The sequence below is a fragment of the Gekko japonicus genome, unplaced genomic scaffold (assembly GCF_001447785.1).
Source record: "Gekko japonicus isolate JY-2015 unplaced genomic scaffold, Gekko_japonicus_V1.1 scaffold195, whole genome shotgun sequence".
NCBI lineage: Eukaryota > Metazoa > Chordata > Lepidosauria > Squamata > Gekkonidae > Gekko > Gekko japonicus.
This window is the reverse complement of record NW_015163099.1, coordinates 43233-57608: the sequence shown is the minus strand read 5'-3', so window position 1 is coordinate 57608 and position 14376 is coordinate 43233. Positions and strand designations below refer to the sequence as shown.

Sequence of the window (14376 nt, the reverse complement as noted above, 5' to 3'; positions counted from 1 at the left end):
CTCACCCGGGGGAACTGCGTTCCCCCGCGTTCCCCCCCGAAATGACCTCTGTTCATGGGAATATAACCAACACTGTCCCTTATTCAGGAAGAAAATATGGTTATAAAATGTGATAACTCTGAAAAATGTGTAGAAGAGAAATAAAATAATGCAAAACACTTCGATAATATAGGGTAAATAGACCTAACTGTATATCATACATCTAACTGTATAGCATATGTCAATAACAACATTCCAATTAAAATTATGGAACATAACTGTGGATGGAATCTATATGTTTACATACTTGTTTTGCTTGTCAGGCCAGCTGTTGTAAACTAATGTAAGTAATACATAAACCTTTGACACATTTTATAGGTGCAAACTTCATCAAAGTATTTATAAACTTGAATGAAAAATGAATTTATGCCACTTAGCCAAATTTATTTCTGTTTCAAATCTCAATCTTTTCATGTAATCTGCCCCGCACCCACCCGCGTTTGCTGAAAGGCACAAAATTTTCTCAAATTTATTCAAGCTGTTAGCATGCACATAGAACATTAAGTAGTTGTTCAAATGTTGCTGAGCAGTAAAATACTATGATAAAGTGGCATCTTGCTGTGCCTCCATTACATCTTCAGCACTAAAATTAATTTATGATCAGTCATCAATTCATTTACATGTCGTCTTATGCTAAATCCATCCTGCTGATGAATGCGTATCCCTAGATCCATTAAGCTAGAGTAAAATCTGTGCTTTATAATATGACCCTGCTAATTGTTGCATTACCATTTTTATGAGAGACAAAATCTAGCAGGTCCCTCTTTCCAGAGCACACACTTAAGCCATGAGCCACCTTCTTTCTTCTAAATGAAATTTGCCAGACTCACAATGCAATTTTATCTATATGTATTATGTTTAATATAAATATTAATCTCTTTTCATTATAATCTGATTGAAGAAACTGACCTCTTACTTAAAAGAAGAAATGCATTAAAACATCCTTGGGTCAGAGAGAAATAAAAAACAACAGATCCCCCCCCTCCTTCTGTAGATGGTACTGTCACGTTATGACTTTAAGGTCCAACTAAGAGATATTGTATGGAGGATGTTAGAGTGATACAGTTAGAGGACATTGACACTGGCCCTGTTTAGAAGAACATTTATGGTATATGTGAATAGGGATTGCAGCTGCCACCCCTGCCCAGAGCAGACGTCAGACAGATATATGAGCTCATTCATATGGTCAGCTGAACAGAAGTCAAGCATTGGGCCAGCATTTCCTTGAATTCAGTGAATGTAGGGATGTCTTCTGAACACGGTTCTAGGAACTGTGAAACAGAGGTAGAGGGGGGCATATAATGCCTACTCACTCCTGTTGCCACTGCAAATTGGGACTTGTTCCAGAACAATAATGAAGAGTAAAGAGCACAGGGCTGCCTTCTATAGTCAGCTGTAAAATCCAGATGTGAACTTAAGAAAACAGTAAGTGGGGACCCACAAGCAACTTGTGGAAGCAGCAATCCCATTCCACCTACCTTTGATTTCTCTCAGTGTCTATCCCCCTCCTTACTGTCTGTCTGTCTCTCTCTCTGTGTCAATCTCTCTCTCTCTCTCCCTATCTACTGTCACTCCTTATCTCTTTTTGCCTCCCTCATCCAATCACTCTTCCTCCCCCACCCCATCACTCTCCCTTTTTTCATTGGCAGCAGTGGCTCATCCAAGCCTCTTTGCTGATGCTGTGGCTTACTGAGCCCCTCAACAGGTATGCTGCCTTTACAGTTGCAGCACCTCACCTAGCCCAGCAGATTCGCTACCTCAGCTGGCAACTAGCACAGACTCTTCACTGCTTCGGCTTTGCTGCCTTGGTGACATTGGCAGCAACTCCCTCATACCCCTCCCCGAATGATTGCCACCTTGGTAGCAGTAACTCCACTCCCACTTGCCACAGCCAGGCCTGGAGCACCATTGGGACTCCCCTGCGGCTGGGCCCAGAGAAGCTCTTAGGCTCCATCTTCCACTGCTGCTGGGCCTGGGGTGGCTCCTGGTTGCTGCCACTGCAACCGGGCCAAGAGCGGGGTGGATTTAAACCCCACAATGTAATTTTTTTAACAATTTCAGATTTTTCTTCCAACCTCGGGGGGGTCCTCCAAGTTTGGACAAAAATCTCCTTTCAGTGTGGGCCTAATTTGCATGTTTAGATATCCGCAGCTTTAACAATTAGCTTTGGAGAACTTAAATTAACCTAGATTATCATAAAATAAATAGTAAAATTGCCTAATGTAAAGTGCTTACTACTGCTTTCAGCAGGGGAAAAATTACAGCTGGTCTGGCAGAAAGCATGGAAATCCAAACAAGCTCCTGGAAAACAAAGTGAGCTGAATTGTATGGGAAAGGCACCTGTTTGGTGTAGTGGTTAAGTGCGCGGACTCTAATCTGGGAGAACTGGGTTTGATTCCCCACTCCTCCACTTGCAGCTGCTGGATGACCTTGGGCAAGCCATAGTTCTGACAAGCTCTCTCAGCCCCCACATACCTCACAGGGTGTATGTTGTGGGGAGGGGAAGGGGAAAGAGTTTGTAAAATGCTCTGAGACTTCCAGTGAAGGGCAGGGTATAAATCCAATCTCTGTTCCTCCTCCTTCTTCTTCAAGGCTCTTTTACCCTCTTTGAAAAAGTCACAGCAGATTGCAGAAAAATGCCAATACTCTTAGTTCTACCAGAGTGTTTCTCACACTGGGGTCCTTGGGCCTGCGAATCCTTTGAAAGGAAACAGGGCGAATCCTTCTTGTATGATCTGGCTAATGTGAGAGCAGAGCACTTTTAGTTTCTAGGCTTGGGGGAGCGGGCTTTCTCTTCATAAAAAGGGGGAGGGAGGTCATAGCACCATCCTCCCCCCAGTCACCTAGCTTCTAGATCACCTCAGAACATTAACCATACAACATGCTAATTCCTTGCAGGAATCCAGCTGTAGGAACTGGCTGAGTAGCACCAAGGAGGTTTCAGTCCTAAGGCAGCCACAATTACATCCAGTATGAAATGGAACTGGTTTAACTCTATTTTCCAATGCACAGGATTTTATCATAGATTCCTTCACATCATTTTTGATTACCTGCAAGCAATTTATGCAAAACAAACAGCATATTCATAAAGCAGTATATCCCTCAATATACTTCTGACTATATCTTCTATGCTAAAGGGTAACAAACCAGCATTCACCCAGCTGTACAATCGCTAACAAATTAGATGGGAAAATGCAGTATCGATGTCCAATATATTGATATATGCATAGGATGTGGTTCAAAGAAGGGACATGCTTCTGTAGGGCACAACTTTGTTTTCTTTAACTGGAAGTCTCTTCAACAAAATGTATCAGAATTCAAATAATTCTCCCCTATGCATGCTGGACTCTTTTTTTTAATAAATAGTTTTAACCATTTAGAATCTATACCTGTGTTTAAATGTTAAACATGCATGTTGACTCATTGAAATTCCTAGAACTGCTTTCTCAAAGTGATGCATGTGTTCACCTTTCTTGGATATAAACCAAAGTTTGGTTTAATTGGCCATGCCAGGACATTGCAGTTTGGCACCATTATGGAGTTATCTGTTTTATTTATTTTTATTTCACAGTAATCCAAACAACTAAGCTTCTCTTACATACCCTGGTTTTTAGCTTTAAAAGCTGGCCTTTTGAAAGAGGTGTTTTTTGCCTTTGCTGTTATCTTGGCTTCCCTACTGTGTCAGGTCCATTTGGAAAGCAACAATTTTATTTATGCCTTTGGCAAGCAGAATCAAATTGCCACTCTGTTCACTTAACCCACTTTCTGTCTGTCAGATCTCTGTATCCCCCTTCAGTTTCTCTTCTTATATATTAGGACTACACAAACTTGTATTATTACAGCCTGCACTGTACTGATGTTGAAAGATTTGCTCACTCAAATGTTGCAAAGTATATTCACTGTTTTTTGGGGGAAATCTTGATGATTGGCAGAGTATTTCCTGCCTCGTAGCATGGAGTGGGCTAACTTGTTTTGGAATGATAAGTTTACATTCTTGTTTTGGAATGTTAAGTTTGCAATTTCAGTGTGACTCTGATACCAAATACAACATTTGTAAAAATTGTGGCAAGGCAACAGTATGACTGTAAATTATAGCTTTTTAGACTGGTGGCCTGCAGTAGGACCTTCTTTAACCATTAGTATTTATGTGGAAAATTTCATCAGGTTCAGCTTTTTCCACTGTTTGAGTATTTTCAAACGACAGGCTAATGCTCGCCAAATATTCTTCCTTGTTCATTCACTTCTCTGTGTGTCTGAGGGCACATGCAGTGCAGTATAGCCCGCTACTTGTGTTTTGTGTTGTATTATTCCCAATTTACTCACAGTTTCTAGCCCTTAAATACATGAAGCTGGTATTTTAATGAAATATTAATTATTGTATGATACCCATTAAAACTTTTTTTATTTATTTATATATATACATTGGCAGCAACTCCCTCATACCCCTCCCCGAATGATTGCCACCTTGGTAGCAGTAACTCCACTCCCACTTGCCACAGCCAGGCCTGGAGCACCATTGGGACTCCCCTGCGGCTGGGTTTATGTCTGGTAGATTATACCTTTGTAATAATTTATAATAAAATATGGCATAGAAGAAGATTCTTTTTAAATGAATAGGTATATCAGCATAAAATCAACTTGTGTCATTGCCTTTTTCCTAAATTTACAAAAACTTTATTCAGGTGACATACTAATATTAATAAATTATGGAACCAGTTAAAAATATTAAGTATAGGACGGCAGGTAAATGTGTAATGAATTCATTCTTTCTTAATTCTATGATTCAAAATTTCAGTTTCATTAACATTTATAAAATATGGAGTTGAACTCTGAAGACTCTATTGATTAAGGTCCATAGTAATAAAAGAAACGTCAAACAATTTCTGACTTGGTTTCCCAGTTCTATGAATTCCAAATTCATGAAGAAGAGTTGGGGCGGTGACGGGACAAAGATTTTTTAATAGCCCTTTGAGCTGTCAAACAGTAGAGCTATTTAATCTGTACAACTCACTAGCCCCCTACATTTGTTTTTAGGTTCACTCTTAAATGGATGGGGTTCTGTGTCTGATGAGGACCGTAACTTTTCTAGTCATAGATCTGGTGTAGGTAGCTCCTCAGATGACTCCATCTTTACCAGCGGCAGTTTTGCACAAGTTGTGGTTGCAGCAGCCGGTAAAGCTGGGTTTAGGCTGGATGGAGCCAGCCTATCAGGAACAGGTTTGTAGTCTCAAAGTTATGTTTTCTGCATGATGCTGGGATTTTCTCCCTTCTTTATTCTGTCGTCCTAATCAAAATGAAATTTCAACATGAATATGTTTAACATGCATGTAATAGCAGATGGGATATTCCTGCTATTTGAATGAAAAAAAATATATATTTTATTCCATTTTCCCCCTCAAAAAAGGAACCTGAGGCAGAGTACTTCAAACAAAAACAAAGTAATGCCTATCGTACATTCTTTACCATGTTCTTTGCTTTGGTATATCACATTACGGTGTCCACTATAGTTTTATTGACATCTGCTGCCTTTTTTTACTGTTTCAAGAAGACTGCTGATTTTACCAGGCAATTTTTGATGATATATTATTTGCAAAACCTTCTCACAGTCAATAATATTTCTTATGAAGAACTGCATACTTAGCTTTTATCTTCATTACTGCTTCTCTCTTGCATCTCTTTGCCAAATGTATTTTCTGGGAAGATGCTGCCAGCATGGGGTGAGCTGGTGAAAGTTTATCACTCTAACAATGCAACAGTTTAACAGCTTTATTAAATGATTTCCTTTTAAGGCACTTCATACAATCATTTATTATATTTGTACTGCAGGATTGTAATTAAAATTGTATCAATGGCATAATCAAGTTGAATACATTACTAACAATGTCTTCCTTAAATAAAACGTCCAATCTTGCTTTTCAACTAGATATTAGCACTATTTAATTTAATGCAGCTACTTCCCAACCCCCAACCCTTCCTTAAAAAGTCCCACAAAAACTATTTAAGATAATCTGAATGCATGTATTTTTTAAAAAATATTAATAGCAGAAGTTGTATTAAACAAATATCTATATATAATAATTCTGTTTTGGTAGTGGCACTCTCCTGAACATTCCACATGCTCCCAAATCAGTTGGCTCCCTGATCTGTCACTCAGAAGCTGTCCCTATCCACTGGCTGCGTTGCCTGAGTCTTGCCTCCAATATTCTAAACAGTATGCTGTTCCTCTCCCCCCAATAGCCAGTCAGAACACAGAGGTTATTTGCATATGTGGCCTGATTGGCCTTTGCCTCTAACATTCTAAACAATTTGTTGTTGCTGTTGGGAGTCACTGAATGTGTCCTGAGGTAAAATACACATCCCAATTTTCCCTTAAACAGTCACTGGAGTTGCCAAAACACATATCCCAAGCTTCCCTTAAACGGTCACTGGAGTTGCCAATCTCCCTGTGGGGCCTGGAGATCTCCCAGAAATCACTGTGTTCCCCAGCCACAACACATCATTTCCCCTGCAGAAAATTTCCCAGCTATTACAATGGCTGCTTTGGACAGTGGACTCTATGGCATCATACCCTGCTGAAGTCCCTCTGGACCCCAAACCCTGGCTCTACCCCTCATATCTACAGGTCTGGCCCTCAGTATTGCCAGCCTCCAGGAAGCACCTGGAGATCTTCAAGATCAGTTCTCCTGGAGAAAATGGCTGCTTTGGGCAATGGACTCTATGGAATCATACCCTGCTGAGGTCCCTCCACACCCCAAACCCTGCCTCCCCAGGCTCCACCCCTCAAATCTACAGGCATTTCCCAGCTCAGAGTTGGTAACCCTGTAACTGGCTATGGAACTGGTTTCCAGACCCTTGGAACCCAGAAGACATGGCATAGGAGGAGGTGCTTTTGTACCTTAGCTGCTGCCACTGCATTAAGCAGAAGGAAATAAACATGGCTTGCCCCCCTCTATTTTCCCCTTCCCTCTGCCGCCCCCCCCCCCAGGACACTCATCTGGAGCTTCCTTCTAGAACTCATTGTATTTCTTCCCATAATGTGCCTTACTCCTAGTAAAATATATTTGTAAAAGCACAAGCCTGCACTTGGACCTGTGTGCACATTATAACTTTCATGTAACTGCCTTGTATACTATTTCTCTACCAAGCAACCTACCATACAAAACAAAAAAATTATGATACCAACATAATGATGTGAAAATTGCTTGATCCATTTGATGAAGTTGCTGTTTTAAATAAACTGGCCATCAGATAGTGGCTGCATGTGTGTAAAGTGCCACCAAGTCACAGCCAACTTACATCAACCCCAGGAAGGGGCTTTCAAGGCAAATGAGAGGCAGAAGTGGTCTGCCACTGTCTTCCTCTGCACAGTCTTCCTTGGTGATGGTCTCTCTTCCAAGTACTGACACCGCTATACTTTGCTGCCTTCCCTCCAAGATGGTAACTATAAAGTGCAAAATGGTATCACTTTTATTATTAAATAAAGACTTGTCCATCTTTTTTTTAAAAACAACAACAACAACCAATTTTATTAGGATATAATAATAAGTAAAATTTTACGTCATATAACAAACTTTTCATATCCTTTTATCCAAATATCTCCCCCCTTTCTGACTTCCCACAGTGTTCAAACCTCTATTACATTCTTGAATTTTTTCTCCTTTTCCAATTCTTTAACAACATAATTCTTTCAGGTAACGTATCTTTTTATCTGTCTATCTATGCATGTTTAAATTTAATCTAAATGTCTATCCAACCTTAGTAATTGTCAAAGCAAAATAAATTGTTTTTTACATCCCAGTATTTCTCCAAGTAGTCTTTAAAGTCTTTCCAATCTGCAAAAAAACTTCTGCTTCTTGATTTTTAAGCTTTCTTGTCATTTTGTCCATCTCAACCATAAAAAGTAACTTTTTCAACGATTCCCAGATATCGGGAGTTCTTTCTTGCTTCCAACATTGAGCGTATATCATTCTGGCAGATGTAATCATATACCACATTAAAGTCCGTTTTGCAATATTAACTTCCTCCATTTTAAGTCCCAAAAGGAACACTTCAGGTTCCTTCTTAATTTTACATTTCATTATTTTTTCCATCTCTGTATGGACCTCAGTCCAAAATTTTTTTGCTTTATCACATGTCCACCACATATGGTAAAAAGAGCCTTCTATTTTTTTACATTTCCAACATTTGTTTGATAAATTGTTACTTATATTCGCTATCTTTTTTGGTGTCATATACCATCTATACATCATCTTATAACAGTTTTCTTTTAGATTATTACATGTTGAAATTTTAATTGCATTTTTCCATAAAAATTCCCAGGATTACATGTATATTTCCTTATTCAAGACTTGTCCATCTTGACTTTGGTCCCCATTCTTTCTATACATGTAATTTATAGAATTACATGTACATAAAGGAATCCCATATAGAATTTGGAAGACTCTGCAGAGGAATTGGAACACTTTCCCCACCTTTCCTGTAGGGAGACTCAGTCAGTGTCAGCATTTCTGATAGGGATGTTGCAATTCTGCAGATTTCTCAGCAAACTTATTCAGACCGCTAACTTACCAGGAGTCTGTTAAGATTGTATTGAGCAACTCAAACAACTGTGGAACAAGTTTGCAGCTGTTGGATGAGCTGGAATTTGGATTCTGACCCTTCCCCATCAGCAAAATAGCACAGTGAAGGGGCTAAATGGTGAGTAGAAAGAGCTCATTTCTCTTTCTTTTTTTTTCCCTCACCAAACTGGGTGGGTACAGAAGCAGTGCTTTTAGTGCCTGCATTGCAAAAGGGAGAGGAGGATGCTGTTAGTTTCCTCCATGCTTGAGAGGGGATGGATAGAGCGTAACAACAGGGTCTCAGGGTCTCCCCTGAGCCTGCTTTGGCGGGGAGGGGAGGGTATAAATTGAATGAATGAATAAATAAATAAATAAAAATCAGTTCATTACTCTCAGCATTCCTCAATTAAGAAGGGTACATTTCCACATCAATCTCTAATTTTGATATATTTATTTCCTTCACTATGCTTTCCACTGGAATTAAACCCAAACAAATGGTGGCCATCAATGCTCCCTCTAAGCTGTGGAGTCAGCAAAAATTCTACTTGGTGAACTGCTGGCATTAAAGTTGTGAGCGAGCGATTTGGCTGCTGCATAAATTAGTCTGCTCTGGAGCCCTTCTTCCTGAGCTAAGACAAAAACTGTGAGCCGGAGGCTAAAAAACTGTGAGCTAGCTCACACTAACTCAGCTTAGAGGGAACACTGGTGGCCATATGAACTAAGCCTGCTATTTCAGTTTGGTCCTTGCATCAGTTAAACAACCTTTATTATGCTTATGTTAATTTGCTGCTCACCCTGTACCTATATGTATGAACTCATAACTTCCATTTCAATGTATCTGAAGACGTTTGTATGCACACAAAAGCTTGTACTTTGAATAAAACCTTGTTGGTATTAAAGATGTCACTGGACTCTAATTTTGTTCTGTTGCTTCAGACCAACAAGGCTACCCACCTGAATCACACTTCATACAGTAATTCTGGCAAAAACAGTATGAGAATTCTATTTCTTTTCTGCACAGGAAAGACACTGCAAGTAAATGCTACTTCCAAGAATAAAAATAACACAACAGTTATGTTTAACATACAAAACAGTAGTAAGAATCAAGTATACAGTAAGTAAGATTTTCATGCAAAAAAAACAGGCATGAAACATGTTTAGTACAACACAAAGTTATATAACTTTGCTAGTTGGGATCTGCTATGAAGTGGTTTTGTTCTTTGACACTCTTCTCCTTAAAAGTGCCCCATATTTAAGCAGAAGAATGTTAAAGCAGGTATGGAAGGAGAATTGCTCCATCAGCTCAATAACTTTTCCCTCCATCTTGCCTTTGTCCATAGGCAAACCATATTCCTCTTCTCAAAGACCTCGGCCAACCAGCCCATTTTCTACTGACAGCAACACCAGTGCAGCCCAGAATCAGAGTCAAAGGCCGAGGCCTACCAAAAAACACAAGGGAGGCAGAGTGGACCAGCCTCCATTGCCTCATCGTAGGGAAGGAATGACAGATGGTAAGTTCTCTCCTTTGAAGTAATTTCTGTGGCAAAATAGAGGTATGCATAAAATAAAATAAGATTCTTCCAAGGAATAAACTTTGCCACTATGGCAAAGTGGAGGTATAACAAATTGTGTAAGAGATTATTTTAAGAAATAATTCTTTGCCACTATCAGCTCCACTGTTTCCCAAATAGGGAATGACTGACAGTAGATGATGAAGAAGAAGAGATTGGGTTTATGCCCTGCCCATCAGTACCCGAAGGAGTCTCAGAGAAGCTTACAATTTCCTTTCTCTTCCCGTCCCCATAAAAGACACCCTTTGAGATAGGTGGGGCTGAGAGAGCTCTTTCAAGAATTGTTAATGAGAGAAGAGCTCTGAAATGACTTGTAACTGACCCAAGGTCACACCAGCAGTTGCATGTGGAGGAGTGGGGAATCAAACCCAGTTCTCCAGATTAGAGTCTACACTCCTAACCACTACACCAAATATTCCATTTCTAGGTTGTATGTTTGTGTGCAACTAGTTTATTTTTTTAAAGAAGAACTTTATACAATTTCATTCAATGTGGTTTAAACCTATTAAAAATCTATGTCCAGATACAAAGACTGATCATACAACATTAAATTACGGTCTCCAGAACTTCAGCCCTTAATCCTTAAAAGCCTAAGAGAACAGATTTTCCCCATAAAGAAGAGGAAGCAGACGGATGTCCTTGGCAAAGGCATCCCACAGCATGCTACTTGTCACTTTAAAGACCTGCTTCAGGTCAGTGCCAAACAATATCCACAAAATTGCATCCTTATCTGGGCTTCACTCATAAAGTTTGTAGAGAATCATGACTTTCACTGTAATAATCAGGACCTAGACCATTAATGGGTTTGTATGTCAAAAGTAACTTCTTTAAGTGACCCCGGGAACACATTCAAGTAAATCACTGGAAGAACAAAGCAATCAGCTAATCAAAGCTAAGACTAACAAAATGAATTTCGCAGAGGTCATAGAATCATAGACTTGGAAGGGACCTCCAGGGTCATCTAGTCTAACCCCCTGCACAATGCAGGAAATTCACAAATGCCTCTGCCTCCACACCCACTGAGACTGCTGTTCCATGCCCAGAAGATGACAAATAACCTCCAGGATCCCTGGCCAAACTGCCTTGGAGAAAATTTGCTTCCTGACCCCAAACTGGCAATCAGCATTTCCCTGGGTGTGTAAGAAAGGGCCACAAGAACTAAGCACTGAGGCAACCCTTCCTACCCTCCCTCTTGTGATCTGCCTACTGCATTGCTGTCAGATGGCCATCTAGTCTCTGAAAACCTCCAAAGAAGCCCACCACCTCCGGAGGAAGCCTGTTCCACTGAGGAACCACTCAGTCAGTCAGGAAGTTCTTCCTAATATTTAGCCGAAAACTCTTCTGATTTAATTTCAACCCATTGGTCCTGGTCTGACCTTCTGAGGCAACAGTAAACAACTTCGTACCATCCTCTATATGACAGCCCTTCAAGTACTTGAAGATGGTGATCATATCACCTCTCAGTCGTCTCCTCTCCAGGCTAAACATACCCAGCTCCTTCAACCTTTCCTCATATGACCTGGTCTCCAGACCCTCACCATCTTCGTTGCCTCCTCTGGACACATTCCAGCTTGTCTATATCCTTCTTAAATTGTGGTGCCCAAAACTGAACGCAATACTCCAGGTGATGTCTAAGCAGAGCAGAGTAAAGTGGTACCATCACTTTGCATGATCTGGACACTATACTTCTGTTGATACAGCCCAAAATCACATTTGCCTTTTTAGAAGTTGCATCACACTGCTTACTCATGTTCAGTGTATGGTCTACTAAGACCCCTAGATCCTTTTCGCACATATTACTGCCAAGACAAATCTCCCCCATCCTATAATTATGCATTTGATTTTTCTTACCTAAATGCAGAACTTTACATTTATCCCCATTGAGATTCTTGGTGGTAGTACATGCGAAAAGGATCTAGGGGTCTTATCATAGAATGAACATGAGTCAGCAGTGTGATGTGGTAGCTAAACAGGCAAATCTGATTTTGGGCTTCAGCAACAGAAGTATAGTGTCCAGGTCATGTGAAGTGATGACATCACTTTTTCTCTGGTCTGGTTAGACCTCAGTTGGAGTACTGTGTTTCGTTTTGGGCACCACAATTTAAGAAGTATGTTGATAAGGTGAAACATGTCAAGAGAAGGGTGACAAAGATGGTAAGCGGTCTGGAGACCAAGTTCTATGAGGAAAGGTTTAAGGAACTGGATATGTTTAGCGTGGAGAGGAAACAAGAGGTGGTATGATAGCCATTTTCAGGTATTTGAAGGGCTGTCATATAGAGGACGAAGCAGATTTGTTTTTTGTTGTCCCAAAAGGTTGGACCAGAACCAACGGGTTGAAATTAAATCAGTTTTGGTCTAAACATTAGGAAGAACTTCCTGACTGTTTGAGCAGTTCCTCAGTGGAGTAGACTTCCTCAGGAGGTGATGGGGTCTCCTTCTTTGGAGGTTTTTAAGCAGAGGCTAGATCTGACAGCAGTGCTGATTCTATGACTCACTATGAATTTAGGGAGATGGTGAGAGGGAAGGTAGCAAACGATGAGTCACTGCTTGGCTTTTGTGGCCCTTTCTTAAATGCCCAGGTGATGCTAATTGGCAATTTGGGATCCGGAAGAAATTTTCCTCCAGTCCAAACTGACCCGGGGATCCTAGAAGTTTTCACCTTCCTCTGGGCATAGAGCAGTGGTCACTGGGGGAATGGGGGAGGTAGCTGTGAATTTCCTGCATTGTGCAGGGGGTAGGACTAGATGACCCTTGGGATCCCTTCCAGCTCTGCGTGTTTATATTTCTATATAATCACTGCAAGCCTATGGAATGCAATTGGGGTTAGACTGCAGTAACACTGCATACAATTGCACCGCAAGTCTTTAAGGTGGCTCTGGCTTAATAGCTCACATAGGCATAATCAAACCACTGTGGGTAGGGTTCAACCATTTTCCCTGCATCATTTTCTGAGACTCATTCCTCCTACCCTGGAGTTGTTGTTTGCCTCATGGGAGATGCCTGTACATTTTCCCCTGAAGACAAATAGCTTTACGATGGCTGATTCAGGATGGAAAAATAATGTGGGAGAAAGGGCTAAAAACAGCTATTTCCTGTGACCAAGTCACACTGCTGTTTTCCAATGGCTGATATTAAGCATCTAAACTAAACTAAACATGGAAACATCTCAAGTATATATTCAGTTAGGGCATAAGATGTGAGTTATAGTCTACCTTGCCAAACTTCTACATCCAGGAATTGTGTAAGTATTTCTGAAATGTATAGTTTAAACATCATGTTTTGTGGCAGAGACTTTGAATGCTATTTCAACACGTATCTTTGGCAATAGTGTTATAAAGTTCTGAGAGTTGTAAACAAACTAAAAGCAAATGGGCATTGAAAATAGGTACAGTACACTTCAAGCACCAGACAGTGATTTGAATCTGGCCAGCTTTTTTGCACAGTTTCTCCTAATTCTCTTCTTTACTACATTCCGTATCCCACAAGCTTTTGGTCTACACAATTCCTATAACCCAAAGCCAACTTTCTCCCGTTTTCACTAGCAAAAAAGCTAGTTATCTCTAACCCACTATATATCACCTTATTTAAAATGGAGAGTATATTACGCTAATCATGGTTTTATGATAAATAAGTGAATACTGCTCATACTTGTTTCTGTTATTCACATAATAAATCGGTTTTGCAGTGAAAAAAATATTGAATATTTCCCACTGGACCTGGAAGGAATACTCAAACAAAGTTAAAGTGAATTTAGTAAAAGCAATTTTTGAAATGAAATCCTTATGACATTTGGAAGCTTCCCATTTTAAAAAGGAAATCTGCTTAATCTGCTTTCTCCTTGTAGTTTGTAACTCTGTAAGCTCATCTTTTGCACCATACAGTTTGTTTAATAATGTGTGAGAAATTTCTTGTTCATATCACAGACTCCAAAATCAACCTCCTATCATAATCAATGGCATTTAAAAGTACTGGATCAGTTATGGCATGGTGTGGTTTGGTTTTTTTAAATATGATGAGAGACATAATATAACATATGTTTCATAAATAAATAAGAAAAGAGTTCTTTCTTCACAACCTAATCCCTGGGGTATCTTCTGCAGTTAACTGAAATTACTGTCCAAGTATAAAGGTAGAGAATTAGTAACACTGTGCTCTTTTAAATGTCCAAACTAACAATTGATGTTTCAAATCATTTTGAGTGCTCTCTC

At 40.0% G+C, this 14376-nt stretch overlaps 1 protein-coding gene across 1 annotated transcript in view; it reads left to right on the top strand.

The window, feature by feature from the left end:
• The window catches only part of ROBO2 (roundabout guidance receptor 2), a 714921-nt gene that overhangs the window by 680165 nt on the left and 20380 nt on the right, over positions 1 to 14376 (top strand). Inside the window, exons 25-26 of the mRNA XM_015406679.1 lie at positions 5074 to 5256; positions 9938 to 10108. Coding sequence (XP_015262165.1) covers positions 5074 to 5256; positions 9938 to 10108 — 354 coding nt within the window. The remainder of the gene's footprint in view (positions 1 to 5073; positions 5257 to 9937; positions 10109 to 14376) is intronic.